The sequence below is a fragment of the Nannospalax galili genome, unplaced genomic scaffold (assembly GCF_000622305.1).
Source record: "Nannospalax galili isolate Female #2095 unplaced genomic scaffold, S.galili_v1.0 scaffold417, whole genome shotgun sequence".
In the NCBI taxonomy this organism is placed as follows: domain Eukaryota; kingdom Metazoa; phylum Chordata; class Mammalia; order Rodentia; family Spalacidae; genus Nannospalax; species Nannospalax galili.
Genome location: NW_008340785.1, coordinates 2736317 through 2760862, shown reverse-complemented (window position 1 = coordinate 2760862; position 24546 = coordinate 2736317). Strand labels below are relative to the sequence as shown.

The following is a 24546-nucleotide window of genomic DNA, read 5'->3' as shown; positions in this document are numbered from 1 at the left end:
AAATCTGCCACAAAACGATCATAAGAAACCTTGAAAGTGAAATTTTTAGGAAGTACCTAATCATAAAAATTTTAACCAAAGGAAAGTTTTGTACATAAAATAATAGTTTTATACTTTAGGTAAGACAATTTGTAGAAGGCATCCAAAACAAATTCCTATCACTTCCACACTCACTACATTCATCCATGTAAAATCCTAGCAGCCATAATTTAAAAGAGTGATCTCTAGATCAGTACACTACATTAAATCCAACTAGTGAGCAGATATGCATTTTATTTATCTCCTGCTCCCAGCTGAATTACATGTAGGAACTTTAAGGCCCCCCAATCATGAATGCTTGCCCATCAGTCATTTACTTAAATTTTATTCTGCATAAATACTTTCTCTGCTTTCTGGCTTCAGGAGTGACTTTGATCACTATATATTTATATAAACAGTATTTGTATCTTAGCAAATTTCAATCTGGGGGTGTTTGCTAGTGTTTTGAAAGATGAATTATTGTACTTATTTTTGCATTATATGTTTTCAAATAAAATATATTGTATATATTGTATAATCAGGCATATAGATAGATTCTGACAAAAAATTCTCCCTTTAACCTGTTGGTCTCGAGATGCTATTGTGGGCTGTGACATTAGTCAAACTGCCTTGCTTTTAAAATCTTCTAATCTACATACTCTACATATAGCCTTGATACCCATTAACTTCCAGTCACCTGCTGAAGAGGTCCTGTTCCTCCAGGGATGCTGCACCCTGCTGAGTAACCAGTCCATTTTCTTGTAACCCTTACTCAATTTGTTTTATCCCCAATACTCTCCACCCACGTTGGCCTTCATAATCTATTTAAACTGTGGTTAACTTGGCCATTATCTTTAAATCCATGCCTTTTACCACTCTGGGCCACTATCTAGCAAAACTCAATTGAAAGTTCCTTTTCCACACTGCGTCTGAACTGCTGAGCACTCCCTAGACACCACCCAGAATCCCTACTATGCTCCTGTTAACCCTCCCAGTTATGGATTTAGCTCATGTAGGCTCATCTCACATGTCTGTCTTCCCCCAAGTGTCAGGAGACAGCCTCATCTTATATATATTTTTTTTGTATAGTTAATAAGGCCCCCAAGATGATAATTACATAATTTTATGACTCAATTTAATGACTCAATCTACAAATTAACTGACATTCATACCTGTTTTCTCCTCCACTTTCTCAGGGCCATTTGTCTACTGAATCCCACGCTTCTCTGCTTAAAGACCATGAACTAATCTTCATTTCCCTCCACTACTTTCTCTTCCATCAAATCAGTTGGAATTATATTCCATTATTCCTTCAAAGTATTCAGTAGAGTCACCTGTGACCACTATGATATTATATCCTTAAGGCACCCATCCATCCTCATAGACTTGTCCCAGCAGAGGCATCTGACACACTGAACTCATCTTTCAAAACACTGCTTCTATGCCACCACATTATCCTATGCACCATCCCCCAGACCCTATCTCTCAGCCTCCTTTCTAGCAACTTCTCTCCAGTGCTGACATGTTAAGACTCTCCTTTCTTTAGTCTTCACTGTGCTAGGCAACACTGCTCCTGACCATTCTTGCAGTTACCACTTGACTGTTGTGGCTCAGGCTGTGACCTGTCAGCCGGCTGAGGGTTCTTTTGTCCCACGTGAAAAGAAATCATGGCCAGGCAAGAAGCAACTCCTTAAGTGCTGGCCTCTGGAAGCTTTGGTTTCTTAGGCTTTGGCAGCAATAAGCAGGGGACAGTAGGCAGGCAGATGTTGACAGTAAGTGGCAGCTTCCAGTATCCTCAGCTGCCTCAGGAATTGGGACCCTTAGCCCTATACATTACAGCCCTTGTGTGGACTTATGGGAGCTGCTGGCTGCCGCTGGTGTTACAACTTCAAGGTGGGCTTAGGTATTAGGATTCTTCAACCACTGGCCATGGCCATGTCACTGCTCTCAGTCCGAGGTCTAAAACCGTTGGCCGTAAAGACTTGACAGCTCTCTGGGACTCTTCTGAGGAGCAGGCCTTGTGGTTTCCCTTCTCTGGCTTCATTTCTCTGCCCTGGCTGTCTCTACTTCTGTTGCCCTTCTTCCTGCCCTGGCTGCTCTACAACTGTTCACTTGCTTCTTCAGCTTTCGGACAGCTGGCCACCTGACCCCTTTCACAATTTGGCTGCCACCACTGGGACTGTTGGAAGACGCCACTGCCAGGACCTTGACAGGACAACCCCTGCTACTGCAGCTTGTCTTCTATGCCACTTCTTCCTCCATGTTCAACCCACACTACTGAAACTAGGCAAGATCAAAGGAGGCAGCACAGGAGGGTGACCCCCAGCTGACTCCATAAGGGCCCGTGCAGCCTGCTTATGTAGCTCAAAAGGGAGGTTTGGCCCAATCATAGCAGTCCCTCTGCTAGACCACCAGTGGAAGTCTAGGTAGAAATGGATGCAGGGTCATTTAGCATTCACTGAAGCACAGGATAGCAAAAAAGTTCCACACGGAATTTCAAACAACCCTGGCACAGGCTGTGCCTTCAGGACAATCAGCTTCAGTCTTTGCATAGGTGTCTCAAGGTGTCTCACAGTGTTCAAGATATCTGGGTAGTCTGGCTGGCTATGAAACTAATTATCCTTTTTGTTCAAGGCAGCCAGGGCAGCAAGGGCCAGTGAGTCAAATTGTCCCATCCTCAGTTCTTTCCTTATTTACAGGAAAATGAACATCAGAAGGACTACTTGCTATATAAACCTAAAGAACTTATTAACAACACTAGTGATTTTAACATTTTTAATATATTTATTATTTTTAATTTATGTGTATGAGTGTATTGCCTGCATGTATGTGAGTGCACCTCTGTCGTGCAATATGGCAGAGGTCAGAAGAGGGAGTCGGATTCCCCTGAAACTGTAGTTAAGGATGGTTTGTAGCTGCCATGTGGGTGCTGGGAATCAAACCCAGGTCAGTGCTCTTAATCGCTGAGCTACCTCTCCAGCCCTGATTTTAACATTTTTAAAAGGAGGTTTAAGCCGGGCATGGTGGCACACGCCTTTAATCCCAGCACTCAGGAGGGAGGGGCAGGTGGATTTCTGTGAGTTCAAGACCAGCCTGCTCTACATAGTGAGATCCAGGCCAGTTTTAATAAAGTTTGGCACCTGCCTGCTGCCCCTGGGGGGTTCTCCTTTATCAGTCTCAAGGTCTGCTAACTACCTTCAGTCTGACATGCCCAATATAAGCTGATACTCAGTGTCTTGGTGACTCAGGCTTGAATGAAGCCTTTGCTACTTTGTGTGTCCTTGGATAAGTTACTTAGCTGCCTGTGCCTTTGTTTCTTCCTCTGTAAAATAAGGGTAAGAATAACATCTCCTTTATAGAGCTGTGAAATTAATATTTGACTAGCATTTGTTAATAGAGCCAATAATACTCTGGTTCATTGTTTCTGTAGCACCAAGCACAGCACCTCAATGCAGGTACTCAAGAAACATTTGCTAATTCATATAATGGATGAATTTTAACAGGTGGCAAAGCATGATTTTGAGCCATTTTCTACTAGCCCTATTAAATTTTAAACTCCTTCCTATGGCCACCTCATGGTATCCATCTAATGGATATAATTTCAAAAATAAAGAATATGCAATACTATTTCTAGAAGACAACTTCTGTTCAAAGCATATTCATAGAAAAAAATCCAGAATTAGAAATCTATACCTATATGATTTGGGGGAAAACAAAAATGTTTCAGTGGCCATTGAGAACTATAAAATCATTCTACGTAACTGAAAAATAAAATTATTATGTCATTTTTTTATTAGACTTTTGTAAAGCAAGAAGTGACTGACCTAGGGAACCCTTACATCGAAAAGCAAGTGGCAGAAGGAAAAGAACCAGGTTGTTAGTGTTATTGGACAGAGCAGGGTATACTGAAGGGATGGCCGCCTCCCTGCAAATGGCTGCAGAGGTAGTGCTAATTCTTCACACGGTACTTTATGGACATGAAGTTATCAACTCACTATTAAGGCTAGCAGAGAAGCCTACAGAGCAGACAGAGCAGAAGGTATTTCTAGGAGAAGCAGAACTTCATAGACAAGGAACAGCCTTTTACTTGAACATGTAGTAGGTCTATTCCTATCCCAACGACGAGCCACACTTACCAGCTTGGTGCAGGTGTGCAAATGCTTCTTCCAGCTGGCTGATTCCACTTGGGAAAGCCTTCCAGAGAAACAACATTTCTCTGAAGTAAGAATAATTCTTATTTTTTCCTACCCTTGGCAGGTGGAGGAGGACTCCATACTTCGACCCAAGTCATCTTGTGAATGCTGCTTAATTCTTTACCTGGGATTAGTTAGTAATAACTACACCTCTTCAACCCTTTAAATTACAGTGACCATGTAACTTAATCTGGCCAACGAGTTATGAGCTACGTCTTTCAGACGGAGGCTTTAAAAGCCAGTGGGTTATTTTTCAAGATCCTTTTCACCACTCCTCTCCCTGCTCTATGGCAGCTGCCCCATCTGTCTGGGCTCTGAAAGAAAGTGCCAGAGAAGCAGAGTGTCCTTAATGACGTAGTTACTGCACCATAACCAAGGTACAGTCCTACCAATCTGAATCTTTATTTCTGTGTACAAGGAACTGTGCTAAATGAAAGGGACAAACAGTTTATTAAGAAACAAGTTTTCTTATTTTCTCTTTTCTTAAGGTATCAAATGCTCACTTGGTGACTAGGTCAAAAGCTTGGCTAACTTTTGTCATTTACAAATTAGTATAAGTAAGTTTAACATCTGGAATTACTAACAAACTGGATACAGAACTGCAAAATTCTCAAAACTGATAAAACCTCTATGCTTTCAAAAATAACTGAATAGAGGAGTGAGGTTTGTACAGTGGGAGATACAACAACATTGAATTAAGAAGCAGGTATTTCTGTAATTCATTCTGGGACAAGAAAAGGTACTAATTTAATTTTTATTAAAATGCATGTTATTTCAGAATCAGTTCTATATACTGGTGCATCTTTTTTAAAGTACAAATTAAATTTACCAATCATAATGGGATATTCAACATGTGACAGCTATAATTCATCAACCATGAAAATTTAATTACAAATATAAGCAAGGTTACTGTTTTCTAATATGTTTTTCTAAATTAAACCACTTTATATTAAAATATTACCTACTCTTTTTAACAAACATTTCAGCAATAAATGCCAAAGGTTAAATTAAAATTTAAAGAATTTGCAAAGATCAGATCCGTCTCAATGTCCACCAAGTCATAAGGTTAAACCTATCAGTACAAAATAACATAAAGAAACAGTAACATTTGATAAGTGTGATTAAAATTGTTCCATTCCAAGAGATTAGTATAAATGTGGCATTGAATGGTTTAGAAAGTTTTGTCTGGATAGCTCTCTCAATTTAGAGAAAACATGTAGAATCCCTTTCACATTTACTTTTTATAATTTCCTCCCAGGTTTTGTAATTTCAGAAAATGCCCTAACAATGTCAATTCAATTTAAAAGGTCCACAATAAATGACTTAGTATATTTAATAATGATTTAATTTAGATAGAGTCTCTAGCTCACTGGTTTTCAAAACTCATCTCTTTCAGAGAACCAGCATGCATATGACAGATAAAAAGGGAGATGTCTGCTGGGGCTACAGGGAGATATGGAGTGTGGGTGGAGCCACAGGGGCTTCTAAGGGAGCTAGAGATCATGCACATCTTTAATCACCCTATTACATTCTTTCTCTCTCACCCTCTATTCCAAGTCTTCCAGGCCAGATGCTTATTTATGTTATCAATATACAAATTTTACTGTAAATCCTTGAAAACACTTTCTTTTGGAATTTTAACAAGTAAACGTCATAGAAAACCTAATGAAGAGCTCAGTTACTAATCATTTACTAAACACTTTCTAGTACCAGGCATATAATGCTAAGTAAAGAGCTCTACAAACAGTGGAAACTTAATCCTCATTTTGCTGTATTAGTTTTATGAGGAAAGGTAGTGAGAAAGTCAGACGATTCACAGACACACACAGAACCATAATGCTAGCATATGCCGAGAATTCAGGAAAGCCTCCTCAGTGGACCCTAGAGTTGAGATCAATGGAATGAGCACAGCCTAACATGCCAGGTAGAGGGGGTGTAAAAAACAGAGATAGGCTTGGTGTAGTGCAGAGTGGGGGAGGGGACAGCACTATGGTAAGAGGAAGATGTGTAGGGAAGGTAGTTCAGGGAGCTAGAAAAGGTGGGCAGAGGCCAATTATAAAGGCTTTCAGAGAAAAATCAGAAAGACTCAACTTTTCTGCTGACAAGTGCCAGCAAAGGTTGGGAAGGAGACAGAGGGTCATAATCAGGTTACTGTTTTAGTATCTGAGTCAGGAACAGGCTGAAGAAGAAAGATACTGGAGCATGGCAGTTGCTCAGTTCAGATGCACAGCGCTCAGTCAGTTTTCTGCTTATTGTCCCATCACACCAAAGACCAACCAAACAATCCAAGTCAAACCTGTTTTTTTAATACGGATCTGTTCAAGCTTTCCAATTTTAGTTTCTGAAGTTCTATTTCCTCATCAGAATGGAAGCTCTGTATTCTAGCTTCCTTTTTGTTGCGGTGATAAAACACTGACTAAAAGCAACATGGGGAGGAAAGGGCTTATCTCATCTTACACTTCCAGGTCACAGTCACACATTGAGGAGGTCAGGGCAGGAAGTCTGAGCAACCACTGAAGAAGGCTGCTTACAGCTCACTCCGTGGCTCATGCTTAGCTAGCTTTGTTATAACCCAGGCCAATCTACCAAGAAACAGTGCTGCCAATTATCATTCACGGTAATTTCTCACAGACATTGCCATAGGCCAATCTGGTTGAGGCAATTCTTCAGTTGAGGGTCCCTCTTCCTAGGTGACTGTAAGTTGTCTGAAGTTGACCATAACAACTAACTAGCATACCTCACAAGGCCAGGGATTAAGGGCTGTTGGTCTCAGCTTTATCTCAAGTTCAGAACACAAGTCCAGAACAGTGGCTGACATGGAGGTGGCACTCACCCACCATCTACTGAGGAGATACAGGACTTAGTCCTTGGACTCATTTCTCACTGTTTCATCTGAATCACTGCCTTGTCCAACCAGGGTGCCACTGTGCTGTGCCTGGGATGTGGGACTCCCCAGAAACACACTTGTGAGAACCTTCCCGTTGAGGGGCTATTCAGTCTCATCCCCATTCAAACTTTCTGTCTCCTACTGAGGTCCTTCCTAGACAATTACTTCAATAAGGATGTGGATGGAGGCAGGAAGAGAAAGCTTTCTAAGCATACCTCTGTTTTCATTTTATAATCTCTGCTCTTATTTTTATTATGTCCCTTTTTTCCTGATTTTTTTTCTAAATCTATGAAATAAAGGCTGAATAATACATTTATTTTTCTTAGTTCAGATATTTAAAGCTATATGTTTCTGTAAGTATAAGACTGGCTGCTTTCCATAAAATTTAATGTGATACTTATATTTTAGTTGTCTTCTACATAGTCTAATTTTTGTATTGTAGATTCATGCCCTGATTTAGTTGCCATTTAATCTGTAATTTTAAATCTTCATTTGGTTTTCTCATCTTAAAAGTATGTACACTTCTAATTTTTGTATTGGCGGTATAGTTTTTCTAACTTACTAAAAATTCTTATTGCAACATATAATGAATACTGTAAAAATTTGATGAAATAATCATTTTACATCATACTAGTATATCAATCCCTCTTTTTAACTGTATTGCAAAAATTATTATTTCTTCATTGCATTTTATTTTAGTCTCAGGGTATCAGGTTTTTTCAATTTTTTTACAATTATACCTTTTAATATTTTGTTTTGGAATTCAAATCTACATTTTTAGGGTTCCTAATTAAATTCCCTTCTATATGTTTGAGAGAGCAAGATACATTTCAGCCCAATTTTTAAATAGTATTTGTTAGAGTGGCTAAAGCAGATCCAACTGTCCTGCTGAATTTTTCTGTTTGCATGATGCTTCTTTGTTTTATGGAAAATTTAGCACATACACAGGTAATATTATACATGGGTTATTCTACTTTGTTAATTTTTAGTTTTAAAAATAAAAAAAAACCAACCAATTGTGTCAATTCTGTCCTCTTCTTTGCTCTGGTCGCTAGGAAACCTGAAGGTACATTTCTGTCCAAAGCTTAGATGATTAACAAGTTGGCAGAATGAGTCCTGTGTGTTAACCTGACCCCCAAATACCATACTCCCTGACTTTATCTTTGCTTTTCCACAGTTCTGATTTCTGTAAATCATTTTGATTTTTTTCCAGAATAAGGCAGGAGACAGGTGGTCTGGAAGTTGTTTCTCTCCAGTGGAGTGTGGCAGACATTGAGTTTCAAACACAATGACACCAAATCATCCTCATTTTCGAAGGGATTTCTAAATGATGATCCATCACAAGACAAACTTTCCAAAATCAATTTCAATTTCTAACCACAAACATTCCAAACATCTGGCTCTTAATATGAAAAACAAAGAGACCACCCACCTCTGCTCACACTGTTCTTTCTTTCTGTTCACCTCCTCAATCTCCCCTGCACGTTTCCCATTAGAGGCCTTAAGACTTGGTGGCGTTATCTACTTCTCTTATCCATAGTCTTTCTTCTCTTATCAATAGTCTTTCATACAGTGGTTAGTGCAGTGGACAAGCTTTAGGGACTTGAAGGAAAATCCTTCTGCTATCATCAAGGTGAAGGCTATGCTGACAGAGTAAACTGGTCTAAGGAGAAATCCATTGTCTTCTCAGTCTTGGATCTGATATCCTCTACCTTTTTTTTAACAGAAGGGTATTACTCCCCATCGGTTCAGGGTCCAAGAAGTTAGCTGTGCTTTTCTAGTTCAGATACTTAAAGCATACTAGTAGAATGTTTCCTTTCACGATGAAATGCTCTTGTAGTTTCAAATGTGATCTCTTAATTTAAAGAATAAGGTAGGTTTTAAAATCAGGTAGGTGTATTGTTAAATTAATAGTTTTCATGAGGCTTGGCTGTGTCCTCTATCACTTCTATTCACCTTAGTGGACTTAAATTTTATTTAGGTACTTATTCAGCTCTTCTAACAGGGCCATAATTTCCACTCAGCAATACCTCCACTTCATTATACTCTGCCTTCATAGGGTTCTGACTACCCAGTGAGGGCTGCTATCATGCCTTTTCTATCGTATCATCTTGCTCATTCCCCAGCTTTTTATTCTTCAGGGACTCAGTATCCTGAACAAAGTAAGACAAGGATAGAAGAAACAGTCTGTTTCCTAATCACAAAGTCGCAGAGGAAGTCAAGCTATAGACTTTCTATGGCAACCAGAGAATTTTTGATCCAGACTGTTCTTCAGCATTCTCTGTAAGACAGCATCAATGTCACCATGTTCTATTAAATTCACTTTATGTTCAGTACAGCTATTGGTATTTGCTGCAAAACAAATATCAGATGGTATATTTTAAAAACTTGATTTATTATTATTGTGTATATATATGTGTAATTTATGTGTGTAGGTGTGTGTGCCATGACATGTGTGGAGGACAGAGGACAACTTTGTGGAGTTGGTTCACTCCTCCCACCTTTGTGGGTTCCAGGGACCAAAGCTCAGGTCATCAGGCTTGTGTGGCAAATGCCTTTACCTGCTGAGCCATCATCTCACCCACACTGACAAGGCATAGCCATATGTACTCTTTTCTACATGAGGACACGCCTTTGGATGTATCTTAAGGTTACTTTATGTATTTGTAAATTTTCTTTATTTTATAATGTATATTTTACTGAGTTTTTGTGCATTTCATATAATAGATATTAAACAAATTGAGACACCCTCCATCTTTACCCCCACAGCTCCCCACTACCACCAGATTTCATGCATTCTATCATATATGTGAAATCCTATCTGGTCAATCTTTTGTACCCAGATGTCCTGAGGTGCAAATTCATCCACCGGAGACTAGTCAGCCTATCTAGAGTCACTCCCTTAAGGAAGCTCTGCTCTCCCTCATGCTGCAGTAATCAGTTGCCAATAGTTCCTTGGCTAAGGTTGGGGTCTGCTGCCCATTTCCCAAGTTCTATTTTGTGTTTTTGTCTGATTGAGTCTACATGGATCTTGTGCATGCTGTTATCATTGTTGCAAGTTCATATGAGCAAGTTCCCAGAGGCCTGAGAGTCTGTTTCCATATGTTCATGCACCAATGCTGGCTCTTACAATCTTTCAGTCCCTGAACCATGGGTGGGTGAGGTTTAATATAGGAATCCTATCCATGGACATGTACTCTGCAGTCTCTAATTCTCTACACCTTGGCCAGCTATGGCCTTCTGTGTATATCACATTCTGTTGTATGAGGAAGTTTTGCTGGTTAGGGTTGAGGGATATATTTGTGTTCTTTCTACCCCCGTTCTGCTATGTTCCTTGCTTTACACAACTAGCCTTAGGTGTAGAGGTTCCAGTGTAAATGTGTTACTTAGGACTGGACATCTCTCAGACATACATTCTCTGTGTGTGACCAGTTGTGGAATTCTGTAATAGCCTCCATCTGTTGCAAAAAAGAAGTTTCTTTGAGTGGCGCATATATACTTCAGGGTGGTAGGCAGGTCAGTGGCAGGCAGATCAGGAGGGGGGCCAAGGGCAAGGCAGGGGAAGGGACAGCCTGTGGAAGGTCTAGCTGGAGAACTGAGCTAGTCTGGGTGAAGGGGATCAAGTCACAGAAGGCAGATCCGGACTAAGAGATCTCAAACAGAAAGAGCAGTAGCAGGCCTAGGCTCAAGGCTAGAAAGGGCACAGAGCTTGGGGGGAGAGCAGAGTTGCTCGGGGTACAGGGGAATTAAGGCCTATTTGTAAATTTTCGATACTATTTTTGCTTTGGTTATTCTTATTCCAAAGTATCAGTTGACAAAAATTGTTCTGAAAGATAATAATTCCATCTCAATGTGAACAACTGTTACATTAAGAAATCAGGGATGTTTATCAGTTAATAAAATGCATAAAATATAGGGATAAAGAGTTGCTCGGGGTACAGGGGAATTAAGGCCTATTTGTAAATTTTCGATACTATTTTTGCTTTGGTTATTCTTATTCCAAAGTATCAGTTGACAAAAATTGTTCTGAAAGATAATAATTCCATCTCAATGTGAACAACTGTTACATTAAGAAATCAGGGATGTTTATCAGTTAATAAAATGCATAAAATATAGGGATAAAGCTGGGTGTGGTGGCGGACGCCTGTAGTCCCAGCACTTGGGAAGCAGAGGCAGGTGGAGCTCTCATGCAAGTAGTTTAAGTCATGGTTTTGTTCCTGAGTGTGTCCTAGTTATTAAACAATGACCACTATGTACATGCATATATGTGTGTGTATATATTTTATCCATATATATATATATATATGGATAAAAATTAAGTTATTTCTGTGCCTGGTGAAGCCCCAAGAAAGAATACAGAATTCAGCTTTTCAGTACATACAGAATGAGAGATGAATTCTACCATCCCAAAGATACCAGTGAGTACATCCTATGCTGGTGTATTTACTGTCACCAGTGAGGCCATCGTTCCCCTGGAGTGGTTGCATTGCAGAACAATGCACAGCTATCTTTTTTCTTAAAGCTAGCTCATCATTCCTATTCAATATTCATCTTAGCACCTCTATCTGTTTGGGATTTTTGTGGTTGTTTGAATTTCTTATACAGACTTTAGACATTTTCAAAATACTCCTAACACCTCCCCAAATTAAACCAGAGTGTTAAATTATGGCTGCCTGATAACTCTTTGCTGAGGCTAATATAGCAAAATGAATTATTCTAGATAATCCTAGTAAATTCTTTGATTTACATAAATGGGCAGTAAATTTTATCACTATATGACACTGAGTTATCAGTAATCTGTCCATTTTGTTGTTCTTTGTATGAAATGATTACTCAAGTTTTCATTTTGATACAGAGTCAAATAGCTGGCCTGGGGTAAAATAAGATTTCCTGATCACAGTCCTTGTAGCCAGGACTCTTGAACGCATTGGAGAAATGAGAAGCAATGTCAGTGACAAGGTGATTAGGAGGAAAAGGCAGGAGGGAATGTTCAGTCAATCTAGTACTAATTATTTCTCATCTGGTAACCCCACTTTGGAAAATATATAATGTCTGATTATAACTACATTTTCCAAAACAGGAATACCAGAAACAACCTAAATCTCAGCACTTATGGAACTTGCAAGAAAACATGAGGTAAGAAGATAAATTCTTATGAAATAACAGAAACATTTTATAGAAACACAGAAATGTATAAGAATATGTTTTACCCTTTTTTTATAAAACTAAAACATAAAAAAATAATGAAATAATTGTTTCATAGTGATAGGCACAATAAAAGGTTTTTTTTAATTTAATTTTTTTTTACAAGAGAAGTGCTCTTCACTGTCTTATTTAATAGGCCTAATACAGCATTGAAAACACTCTTACAAGGGGCTGGAGAGATAGCTCAGCAGTTAATAGCCCTGACTGCTCTACCAAAGAACCCAGGTTTGGCTCCCAGCACCTACATGGAGGCTAACAACTGTCTATAACTCCAGTTCCAGGGGATCTGATGCCCTCTTCTGGCCTCTGCATGACATGGGTGTACTTACATGCAGGCAAAGAAGTCATACACATAAAATAAACATAAATAATAATAATAAAACAAAAAAAAACATTCTTCCAAGGCCAAGCATGGTGGTACAGGCCTTTAGTTCCAGCACTCAGGAGGCAGACAGGCAGGTGGATCTCTGTGAGATCAAGATCAGTCTGGTCTACATAGCAAGTTCCTGGCCAGCAGGGGCTACAGAAAGACCTTGTCTCAAAAACACAAAACAAGCAAGCAAACAAAAACAAAAACAAAAACAAAAACAAAAAACCCTTACTCTTACAAGGTCTTAAGGAAATCATTCTAATTATAGGCAAACGATAACATTTGTGCATATTATATTTAAGTAAGTTCATAGATTTATATCAAGTGTTCATATAAATAGAAAGATGTATGTATGCAAACTTGAAACACTGTTAAAAGTAAAAGCAATCTAATTATATAGGATACATATTTACAAGACATACATATTTGTTCCTTTTTGTATGTCATATGATCCTAAGGAAGCTCACACAGAAGGAGACAATCCTCATTTCTTCTAAATCATGTCACCTACATGTTAATTATGCAAAAAAGGTAAAACCAAGGTTATTCTAGCATGCCATGTCAAAACTGATGAGAGGATCCAGGCCTGGGATGCTCAGAAACCTGTTCATTAGAAAATCATTATTGGAGCATGGTTTAAAAAAAAAATATATAAATATATATATATTTTTTTTTTCTCCAGCTTGATGCTTAGGAATGCTAAACTGAACTAGACAAATGATGGTAACTGAGCAGAAAAAGCTGTAAAAGGGAAGAAGGGGCAAAACACAGTAGAGGGTTTCATTTCTCTGGCTGGGAAGACAACAGAGGTCATAATGAAGGGAATGGGTAGGCCAGGATGATACAGGGGAATAAAGGATCCATCCAAATACATGTGTATATACATATATACAATAAAAATCAAATCAAGAGGGGAAATACAAGATTGTGAGGGCTGTTTTGTTATAGTTAGGAAAGTACCTTAGAGACAGGAACAAAGTCAAGCCGTTTTTCTCATTAAACATTTATTACTCTGCTTAAATCTGTTTAAAGCACAGAAATACTACCCAGGCTAAGAACTACCCTTCTCCCAGTCAGAATGCTGAGGTTAACTTAAATCTGATTGACATGCAGTTGAAATACGTGACTGTTTTCCCTTGATGTCAGCTTTTAACAGTGTCAATATTATAGGTGGGTCCATTCCTCAACTCTTAGTGGACACAGTGTAATTCATAAAGTTGCCCAAAGGCTTTTAAGCAAACGGCATCAGTGTCCTTTATGAGCATGATATAAAAGTCCTTCATCTACCAATAGGACGCAGGTCAATTAAAAATTTCTGCATTGCCCAAGCAGGAGATAATTCATTAAGCCTTGTCTGAGGAGGAGAACAAAGCAAAGGCACGGGGACACTGGCCTGCAGTGCTGTGAGCTGGCAAGCCCAAGTGGCATCCCTGAGTTTCCTAAGCACCATCATTTTATTTATATTTATTTATTTATTTTTTGTCTTTTTGAGACAGGGTCTCCCTGTACTTCCAGCTGACCTGAACTCACTATGTAGACCAGACTGGCCTTGAACTCACAAAGATCTGCCTGCCTCTGCCTCCTGAGTACTGGGATTAAAGGCATGTACCACCACGCCTGGCCTAGCACCATCATTTTTATTTCTTATTTGTCACACTTTCTCTATTTGAAAAGTTTTTATGAAGCTAACATTATACTAACATTAAAAGAATTTTTAAAGACAAAAATCCACTCACAAATCTGCCACTATGCTAAAGTTCTTCACTTTGCCCACAGGCATATAGAGTTTGTACTCTGGAGCACGCCATTCACAGCATAACGGAGTCAGACTTCTACAGAGACATCACTTACCTTTCCCTGACAGTATGAAAGGCCAAACTCTCCCAGCTTGTTCACTTAATTAGCAAATATAATGAGAAGCAAAAATAAGCGATAGGTACATCAGAACATGACAGTTTAATGAATTCCCCCTTAAATATATACCACAAATAGCATGTGTAACCAAAAAGAGCAATTTGCAGACGTCACAAAATTCCTATTTCTATGCTACTTTTCATCTTACCTCTTCTCCAGACAGATAGTAGGCTGACAGCAGTCCACCAACAAAGCGTATATTTACTTCAAAAACAGAAACCTCAGCATTCTATGGAAACAAAATGAAGGAAATTCAAACATGATAGTACGCACAGTGAAAACACAAGAGATAAGCTACGGGAATTTAAAGTCTGTTCAAACCGGGGTGCTTGCCTAGGGAGACCTATGTACAAGAGGAGGGAGTTCCCCACGAACAGTGCCAAAATATGGTTAAACAGATAAAAAATAATTTTGACTCCAAGCAAAATTATAAAAAAAACTTTTAAAATAAAATTCTTTCTTGTATGTGAAGCAGTCATAATACTTAATATTCCGTATTTGTACAAACTCAGTGCTATTGGTCTTTTTTTTTCCTATTCTGTGATCTCCTTTATTTTACTCATTTGCCTGCTTTTTCTCCCTGAAAGGCCAATCAGACTCCACTGTGGCTGCTAGCTCTTCTCGTCTAGCAATCTTCCTACATTGTGCTAAAGTTGCACAGATAGAATGCTAATAGGATAAAAAGTCAGGGCTTTGAGTTCCAGTGCTGGGTTCCAGCTTTCACCTGTGCCTTTGGATAGTCACACCTCTGCGATGACATTTTGTCTTTGCATAAAAGTGATAATTTCATTACTGAAGTTCTTATTCATATCAAATGATAGCTTGTTTTATTATTTACATTGTAACAGATGCCGAGCTAATCTCCTTACATAATTATGTCTTTCAACCCTCATGCTGATTACTATTCCTATGTCTCGTTATAGATTCAGAAACAAGTCAAACTTACACTGGTTAATGTGACTTGTTGAAGATCACACAATAGTGGTAATAATTAGGATCTGAATGGGAGTGCTTTAATTCTTGGCTCCACACTTGGTTATTCTGACCTCTACAACTACCTCACAAACTATGTACCATGTCTTGCTATTAGTGGCCAAATAGCTGTGATATATAATTAGTAATTGCTAACAATATTTTTATGATTTCATTACATTTGACTACTACAGGTGTCTGCCATATATTTTGTTACTCCATAATCAGCACAGCTGACCTCCAACAGCGACAAGGTACACTTCATTGGGCCTACTAAGTAACTGTCATTTCTGCTTAACATCAAATCACTCACAGATAATGATAAGAGCTAACAGCAAAGAACATACAGAGCCAATATCTGGAGGGTGAACTTAGCCCCAAATCATCTAAGGTATTATCACCTTTAGCAAACATTTATTAAGCAACAACTATGTGCCATCCCCTGTTCTAGATGCTAGGAACACAGCAATGGAATCTGACAAAATCCTCAATGAGTCTATGTTTTAGTACATCTTTTAGAAAACATTACCAGAAACAAAGAGGGGACAGACTTTTTATTTCCACATGCTCTCTCTAAAAGGGTACATAGATCTAATAACTAAAGCTAATTACACAAGTTTTAAAAGTTGTGTAAAAATTACATAAGTTAAAAAAAAGTTGTGTTTTTCAGTTTCTAAACCAGAGAACAGTACCCAGATTTTTGCTTACTGAAATCTATGGAGATGATTTTCTTCTCCTATTCTGTCTATAGTCTTACTGTGTACACTTTCCTCTTCCTCCTATGAAAGGAGGACTGATTAAAATTATTGCAAGGTAGGGGACTAAGCCATGTCAAATGCCATCAGAAATATATCTTCATCTAGACATCAATCACTTATTGGATGCCATTATTCAAGCAGCTATTGATCCAGCTCTGTGTGCATTCCAGAACCTAACTTCTATTTATCTTGCTGTGCTGTAAGATGTTGAAAGATAACCTTGCAAAGTGCTACACTCAAGGTCAGGTACTATGATATCTGAGTTTTGTCGATCTAATCGGCTAGGGAGCCTAAGACACAAATCTGGACTATTAGTTGAAGCCATGAAGGTTCCCAGTGACTGGAAATGTCCTTGTCTTTGAAAATCTTGCTCAGGAATGTCACGACATCACTATTGGTAATTCTTAACAGTTACTATCTTCTACTACTTGTAAATTAGAACTACATTTGAGTCCTTGAAATATAATTCTTTCTCCCTCATTTTTTCCCAAAGTTATATTATTTAGAAGCCTTACTTTGAGTTCTTGTAATATTCCAGGGCACGTTATTTTTTTTAGGACAGAAGACCGAAATTTAGATACTATGAGTTCCTTATAGTTCCTTAGGTAAAAAAGAAGATAAAAATTTGCACTACAATGAACTGGTTAGCAGCTATAAAAACACTGGCTTGGGGGCCTGGGGAGAAGGCTCAGTGGGCAAGGGTGCTTGCTATACAACTATTAGGGCCTGAGTGTGAATCCCCAGCACCCATGGGGAAAAAAAAACACAAACAAAAAACCAGTGGGCATGTGTGTCTATTACTATAGCATCAGAGGCTAGAGGCCAGAGAAAGGCAGATTCTGGGAGCTTGCTGGCTAGGTCAGTCAGCCTTGCCAAAATGGTGATCTTCTAATTCAGTATCAAGGGAATAAGGCAGAGCATGACAGAGGAGACACCTGTGGTCTCAGCACACAGCTACATGGGTTCCCACACCCCCAACCCATACACTTATATACATATACCACATAGATATGCTCTCAAAACATATACACGAATGAATGAATGAATGAACGAATGAATGGAGTCAGTGAAATTGAAATGCTGGCCTTGATTAGGAAGGTCAGGAAGGCTAGTTTGGACTCCTTAAGTGTGAGATTAGGTAGCTCATTTGCTGTTTCTAAATCCTGGCTTTGTCACTTGTGAAAGGGGGTAATGCATTCCCTACAAGGTATTCTGAGCTCACGAATAAAACTTTGCACAATACACAGAAAAAGTGATATACTCAAGCAGACAGCTGTTGCCACTAGCCCTATGAGTCAGCTCAGCCTGCATAAACCAAAGCCCACTTCTCATGGGGTTACTGGAAAATCCAATATTCCAATATCACGACAATAATAAAATTATGTGTACCTTCTATAACCTTCATAAGGGTCAAATATTTCTTTCAATAAGTTGTTCTAAAAGCTTTCCACTCACCTATCCTAACAGAAGTGGGGGTGGGGCAGAGAAAGGACAGTGACAAAGCAACTAAGAACACTAAAATCTCATCAGCTCATCCCAACATTATGAATTTTACCATCTACTTCATGTGTTTTAAAATGAAATTAACCCTGCCCTTAAATATTTCAGTTAGAGTGCATTACAGAACTATGCCCCATATATTCTGTGGTGTCTAGTATATAATCTTATTTGAGTGCCAGTTTAAGAAGTATATCCACATTTTTGTTTAAATTGCATGCACCTGTTAATATCACAACTGATTAGCAATTATAGGTTGAAAATGTTTAGCTAAAGATCTACTCATAAATAAATCTGGATTAGAGAATTTCTCTTTCATTTTGTTTTTCTTCTATCAATGGGTGTGTAATCAAAGAACATACTTAAGCAAATTCATCCATAAACTTAATAAAACTTAGGTATTACTAAATTTAAATAAAAATCAGAAGGGGAGTACTGTAAATCACAGAAAAAAGTAGATAATGGCTGGTCATCTCTTTTAGCCACAGTATAACTTGGGTTCCTTAGATCAGTCATTTCAACCTTAAATTCATGCATTTTCTTAATTTTTCTTTCCCCCTGATTTATGAGACATACATAAAATTATGGGATAATGGAATAAAGATTGCCAAATGGAAAATACATACATAAACTAATGACTTCCCTTATATATTCCCGTCTTAATCCTTTACATCAAGACCCATGCCTGGACTAGAAAAGGCTTCATCCTAATCATCACATCACCACAGACATGAGGACTAACAATGACCAGGTGACAGAGTGATCCTTCTAACCCTGTTTCAAAATAAGTGCCTGGAAGACCAAGCTCCTCCCACCAAAGCAAGACAGCATTGTAAAAAGCTCAGAGAAACTCCAGTTGGACTGTGCTATCATAAACAGCTTATTCACCAAAACTACCTATAAAATGATATACTTAATAGATACCAGTAAGCAAAATAACAAGCTTGGTTAGGAGAAAAACAAATTTGGGTTCTGGACCAGATTTTTTTGTTGGGAAAGTAAAGAACCCTAAATGTCCCATGAGGAGATAATTTATTTCTTTGGGGCTTCAAGTCATAGAGTATTTAGAATAAAGCTTGTTCCAGATTTTCCTTAACTGTTAGGATTCTATACAGCATAACCTTTTCATTAAGTGAAAAAGATCTCTTGGAAAAGAATTTTGGGTTACAAGTTTAGAAAAACTTAAAAAATTTTATTTCTTTATTTTTATTTTTTGTGTATGAATATTTTGCCTGCACGTATGTAAGTGCACCATGTACATGCCCAGGGAAACCAGAAGAGGGCGCTGGATAGCCTGTAACTTGAATTAATGATGGGTGTCAGCTGCCATGTGGGTGCTGGGAACTGAACCCAGGTCACCTACAAGAGCAGCCAACTGCTCTTAACTGCTGAACTGTCTCTCCAGTCCCAGAAACTCCTCCTTCACTAGCCATTCCGCCAAGCTGTCAGTTTTCTATGAGTAAACTGTGCATGTGGGATTCCTAGGCTATTATATATGATATGCAAAATTTAGTAAGAGCTGCCCCACTACATACCACAGCAATGACTGTGTTTAGTAACAACCACTCCACTACAATCCAATGTGGTAACTACATCCCAGAGCAACACTCCTGTACTCACACATAACTACACTTTGCCTTATAGACATGAAATGTTGCATGGTCACTGATCAAAGGAACTGCCTATAAGCCTGGTCTATGTTTACTAGTAACATACACCTCCTACTTATGTCCTAAAAGCTACTTCAAAGTGTATTGCTTGACCCTTTGAGGATTAAGAATAAGCTAAAACTTCTGATTAAAATCTTAACAGATTAAAGTGCAATAGTTCCCATCACTACTCACTGGGTGTCCTAGCAGCTTTTAGTTTCTTAACTAGTATAATATGTTTCATTTAAATAAAACTATTTGATTATTTTTATTTTATGTATATGAGTGTATTGCCTGCATGTGTGTAAGTGCACCCATGTCGTGCAATGCCCAGGGAGATAAGAAGACAGTGTTGGAGCCCCTGGAACTGGAGTTTTGGACAGTTGTTAGCTGCCATGTGGGTGCTGGGACTCAAACCCAGGTCCTCTGCAAGAGCATTCAGTACTCTTAATGGCTGAGCCATCTCTCCAGCTTCAGAAAGACATATTTTAAGGACAGTTTTAATGCAGCTTTTATGTTTGTAGAGATTTTATATAAAAATGTTATCTGGAGAAAATGCATATTCTGTAAAACTTGTTATTAAAGGAAATTTTCAGTATTTCTAGTGTCAGGATCTAGGTACACAATATTTTTTGAGGTGTCAATATGAGGAAGCTCGAAATTGAATTTAGAAGTGATCACACAGAAAATTTGGGACCATTTTCCTTATGTTAGCATCTTCCTGTAACAGGAGCCACCACAAATCTGTCCTGGAAATAGGACAGGTAAAGATGGGTAGATCATCTGCACTTGCATTTCCAACTGTGTAAAAAATGACTCAGCGCAGTTAGCACAGCACCCTGTGGGCTAGCCTTCCAGATCAATCTAGCACACTCAGTCAGGAAGTAGGACAGGAGGCCAGCTCCTTCATTTCACAAGCATTTATTGAATGCCTGCTAAATAACAAGAACTGATATGAAGATAACCCGCCTAAGTCCAGGGTTCAAATTCTCAACATGCCTATGAATTTCTCAATTTTTGTGTTTCCTCTCCACTAAGAGTTAAAATGTGTATGGCAGACCTCATTCAAGCCATAGCTCTCATGTGCTGAAGAATCTTGGGGAGATTAATTAACCACATCTTCATCTATGAAATGAAGAAAATACCACCTACCCTACCACAGATTGAATGAAACAACGTATGCGGGCAAAAACCCCAAACTCAACTAGCCTAACATCTGTTATAGTCCAGCCCCTTCTGGTTTTCTCCTGGCCTTCTTCCTTAGAGAACACAGCTCAAGCTAAGATGCGCTATTTTTCCAGCTGAAAAAGAAGCTCCTTTAAGGGTAAATCACAGATCCTGAGAAAGCACCTGGCAAATAATTAACACATTGAATATATAAGAACCAGCCTTAGATTCTTTATTCTACGATTTCATTGACTAGACATCAGAAAGCTCAACGGGTCTATTCTGACAGCTTCCTGTCTCATCTATGTGCCCCTAGGGATACCAGAACTGAACACAAGCTCCATCAATGAAGTTCTCACTCTTCCTCCCCAAGTTCTATTATCCCAGGATTTACTTAAAACAAGTTACTAAAGACATTTGAACTTTGTGCTACTAAATATGCAAAATGAATCAGATTTCCATGCCTTAATGAACGTTTGAAAGAGTGACAGTATGAAAAAGAAAAGCACTTACTAAAGTAAATTTCAACTGATACAAACTGAACGTTTTGCATACATACAAAGTTATTCTTGCCTTTACAATTCATTTATATTTAGAAACCCCACAGATTAGTGCTCCCAATAAGTGTTTCTGCTTCAGTTTAATTTCTTCTCTTAAAGTAACTTTGGATACATTTAGACGCATTACCTTTGTTTTTAAACAACATACCCATGTATTGTTAATTAAAATATTTTATAAGGAAAAAAACATTCATTTAAATGTAAGCAACGATGTGTCTAAGGTGGAATATTATATGCTATTCCTAAAAGTGAAATAATTTTTCTCTCTTCTGGTAAGTTTTTTTTTTTTTTAATTGTCTTCTGTTTCCAAATAAATGCACAAAAGTGCTCAATGTTTTTGAAGGAAAATCATGTAGTTGTTGAAACTCTGACTTAAAGCTCTGTGTACAGTGCTTTGCTTATGGAAAATTCTCACATGTGGTATAATAAAACTAACTAGACAGCAGTGAACTAAAGGCCTTTACAATACAATAACTAGAAGAATAAATCAATATACCATTCCTGGCCAGGCATGATGGTGCATGCCTTTAGTCCCAGTACTCTGGGAGGCAGAGGCAGGTGAATCTGTATGATATCAAGGCCAGACTGGTCTACATAGAAAGTTCCGGGCCAGGTGGAGCTACAGGGAGCTCTTGTCTCAACAAAACAAAGAATGAAAGAATTATAGATTTTGATATTGATAATGTATTCAAAACAGACAAGTTCTATAACAGCCCAAGCTGGCCTTGAATTCACTATGGCTACACAGTGAGGCTGGCCTTGAAATTCTGATCCTCCTGCTTCTACCTCCCAAGTGCTAGGATTCCAGACTTGTGCCACTATGCCCAATTTCTCTGTGGTGCTGGACACCAAACCAGGGCTTCCTGTATGCTAGGCAAGTGCTCTACAAACTGAGTTAATCCTCAGTCTGTAACATGTTTTAAATGAAAATATGGTAATACTGAAAGAGATAGAATAAATGTTTTAAGATTTCTCACATTAGGAATAGGATTAGAGGACCGAGATGCAATAGCATAAGATATGAATGATGTCCATATGTATATGCATTTCAGCACATATCCTGTTCAAGTTTTCAAGGTCTTTCCAAGAGCATTCTAATGGTGATTTTAAAGCCACTAATCAGCTCTGCTTGCCTACTTCTGCGGGACCCGCAGGCCTCTCTCCAACCCTCAGGCTTCTCTCTCCAGGGTAAGTCCATTGGGCCCTCCTCACCTTGACTCCCCCAGCCTCACTCACCCTCCCATCTCCCCCAACGGTCTCTCCTCCTAGCCTCAGTCCTGTCCCATTCCTTGTCTGGGTGCCCCAGACACCTGGGGAACCACCAGTGCTTCCTGATCCTGTGCATCCAGAGAAACTCACTTCCTTCTCAGGTCCCCAGGAGCATTGCTCCTGAGCCTGGCCCTGCCCTCACCTCCCTCTGCTTCCCTGAGCCTGCAGGACCCTCAGGCCTCCCTCTCCAGGATAAGTCTATTCTGCCCTCCATGCTTGAATCCCCCAGCCTCACTCACCCTCCCGTCTCCCATGACTGTCTCTCCTCCTAGACTGGGTCCTCTCCCATTCCTTGTCTTGGCACCCCAGACACCTGGGAAAGCACCACTGCTTCCTGATCCTTTGCATCCAGAACAACTCAGATCTTTCACAGGTTCCCAGGAGCACTGCTTCTGGGCCTGGCCCAACCCTCACCTCCCTCTGCTTCCCTGGGCCTGCAGGACCTACAGTCCTGTCTCCAACGCACAGGCTTCTCTCTCCAGGGTAAGTCCATTGGGCACTCCATGCCTTGACTCCCCAGCCTCACTCACCCTTGATCACCCCCGCCTGTCTCTCTTCCTAGCCTGGGTCCTGTCCCATTCCTTGTCTTGGCGCCCCAGATACCTGGGGAACCACCACTGCTTCTTCCTGATCTTTTGCAGCACCTCAGGGAAGTCCCCAAGGGCCCTTGGGTCTGCCTTCTGCCCACAGCTTCCTTTGCATCTCTGGGTGGCATGGCCACCAGCTGCCCTACACCAGCATCATTCCTGGGCATGGCTCCCAGGCCAGTCCAACCCCCAAATTACTGAGGCCAAAACCCATGCTGGAGGGATCCAGACCTTAAGAGAAAGCCTTTGAAAGCATCTGACCCTCAGCTGACTTGGGCCTCTGTGGGAACTCCTGAAGACAAAAAAATCTGGCCACTCCAATATAAAATCAAAGGAGAGAACTGGAAACTTAGAGGAACCAAAAAAGTAAACAACAAAGACAGATAAAGTTCCAAAAAGAAGCAGACCTAAACTTGAAGTCTTGAGTCTCACACAAGAATCAGAAACTACAAAAGAAATTCAAATGTCAAAATCATAGAGAAAAAATAATAACATGAAAAACCAAAATAACATATTCCCACCAAATACCAGTAATCCTCTAGAGGAACACAATGAGAACCCCCTAGAGACAATAACTCAAAAGAACAAGTATAAACATGATAAAAGAATACAGGGAATTTAAAGAACACAAAAAGAAAGAAATCAAAGAACTGAAGGAAGATAGGGAGAAACTTCTGAATGAATTCAGAAAAGAGTTAGAAATATTGAAGACTACTCAGGGCTGAAAAAAAGAAGGAAGTGAAACACTCAGTAAGCCAACTAGAAACGACAGGAGAAAGCTTCACCAATATGATGAATGAAATGGAAAACAGAGTATCAAGACTGGAAGATAAAATGGATGAACTAGACCACTCAAGCAAATATTATGAAAAATTTAAGAAGTCACAAGAATGAAATATGCAGGAATGGTGTGACACCATAAAAAGACCAAACTTATGAATCATAGGCAAACAGAAAGGAGAAGAATCCCAAGATAATGGCATGTACCAGATCTTCAACAGAACTGTGGAAGAAATTTTCCTAAAATTAAAGAAAGACATGCCCATACAAATACAAGAAGCATACAGAACACCAAACAGATAGGACCAGAAAAGAAACTCTCCACGGCACATCATACTAAAACTACTAAATGTACAAAACAGAGACAATACTGAAAGCTGCAAAAGAGAAACAACAAGTCACATATAAAGGAAAACCCATTAGGATTACAGTAGACTTTCAGTGCAAACTATGAAAGCCAGAAGAGCCTGGACAAAAGTCTTCCCAGTTTTAAAGGATGAAAGAGGCCAACCCAGATTATTATACTCAGCCAAAATGTCTATTATAGTCAAAGGGGAAAGAAAAATCTTCCATGACATAAATAGGCTGAAGGAATTCATGTCGACAAAAACCAACCCTTCAGAGAGTTCTGGAAGCAATACAAAGAGCTGAAGAAAGGAATGACTATACCCAAGGGATCGTGGCAAGAAATTCAGTGAAGGTATAACTATGTGAAAGAAT

The 24546-nt window shown here is 39.2% G+C and overlaps 1 protein-coding gene across 3 annotated transcripts in view; it reads right to left on the bottom strand.

Moving 5' to 3' along the window:
- Man1a1 (mannosidase alpha class 1A member 1) overlaps positions 1-24546 on the bottom strand; it is a 200700-nt gene that overhangs the window by 104674 nt on the left and 71480 nt on the right. For all 3 annotated transcript variants that reach the window (XM_029564805.1, XM_029564806.1, XM_029564807.1), the window contains one exon: positions 14736-14816. In XM_029564805.1, the coding sequence (XP_029420665.1) occupies positions 14736-14816 (81 nt within the window). The remainder of the gene's footprint in view (positions 1-14735; positions 14817-24546) is intronic.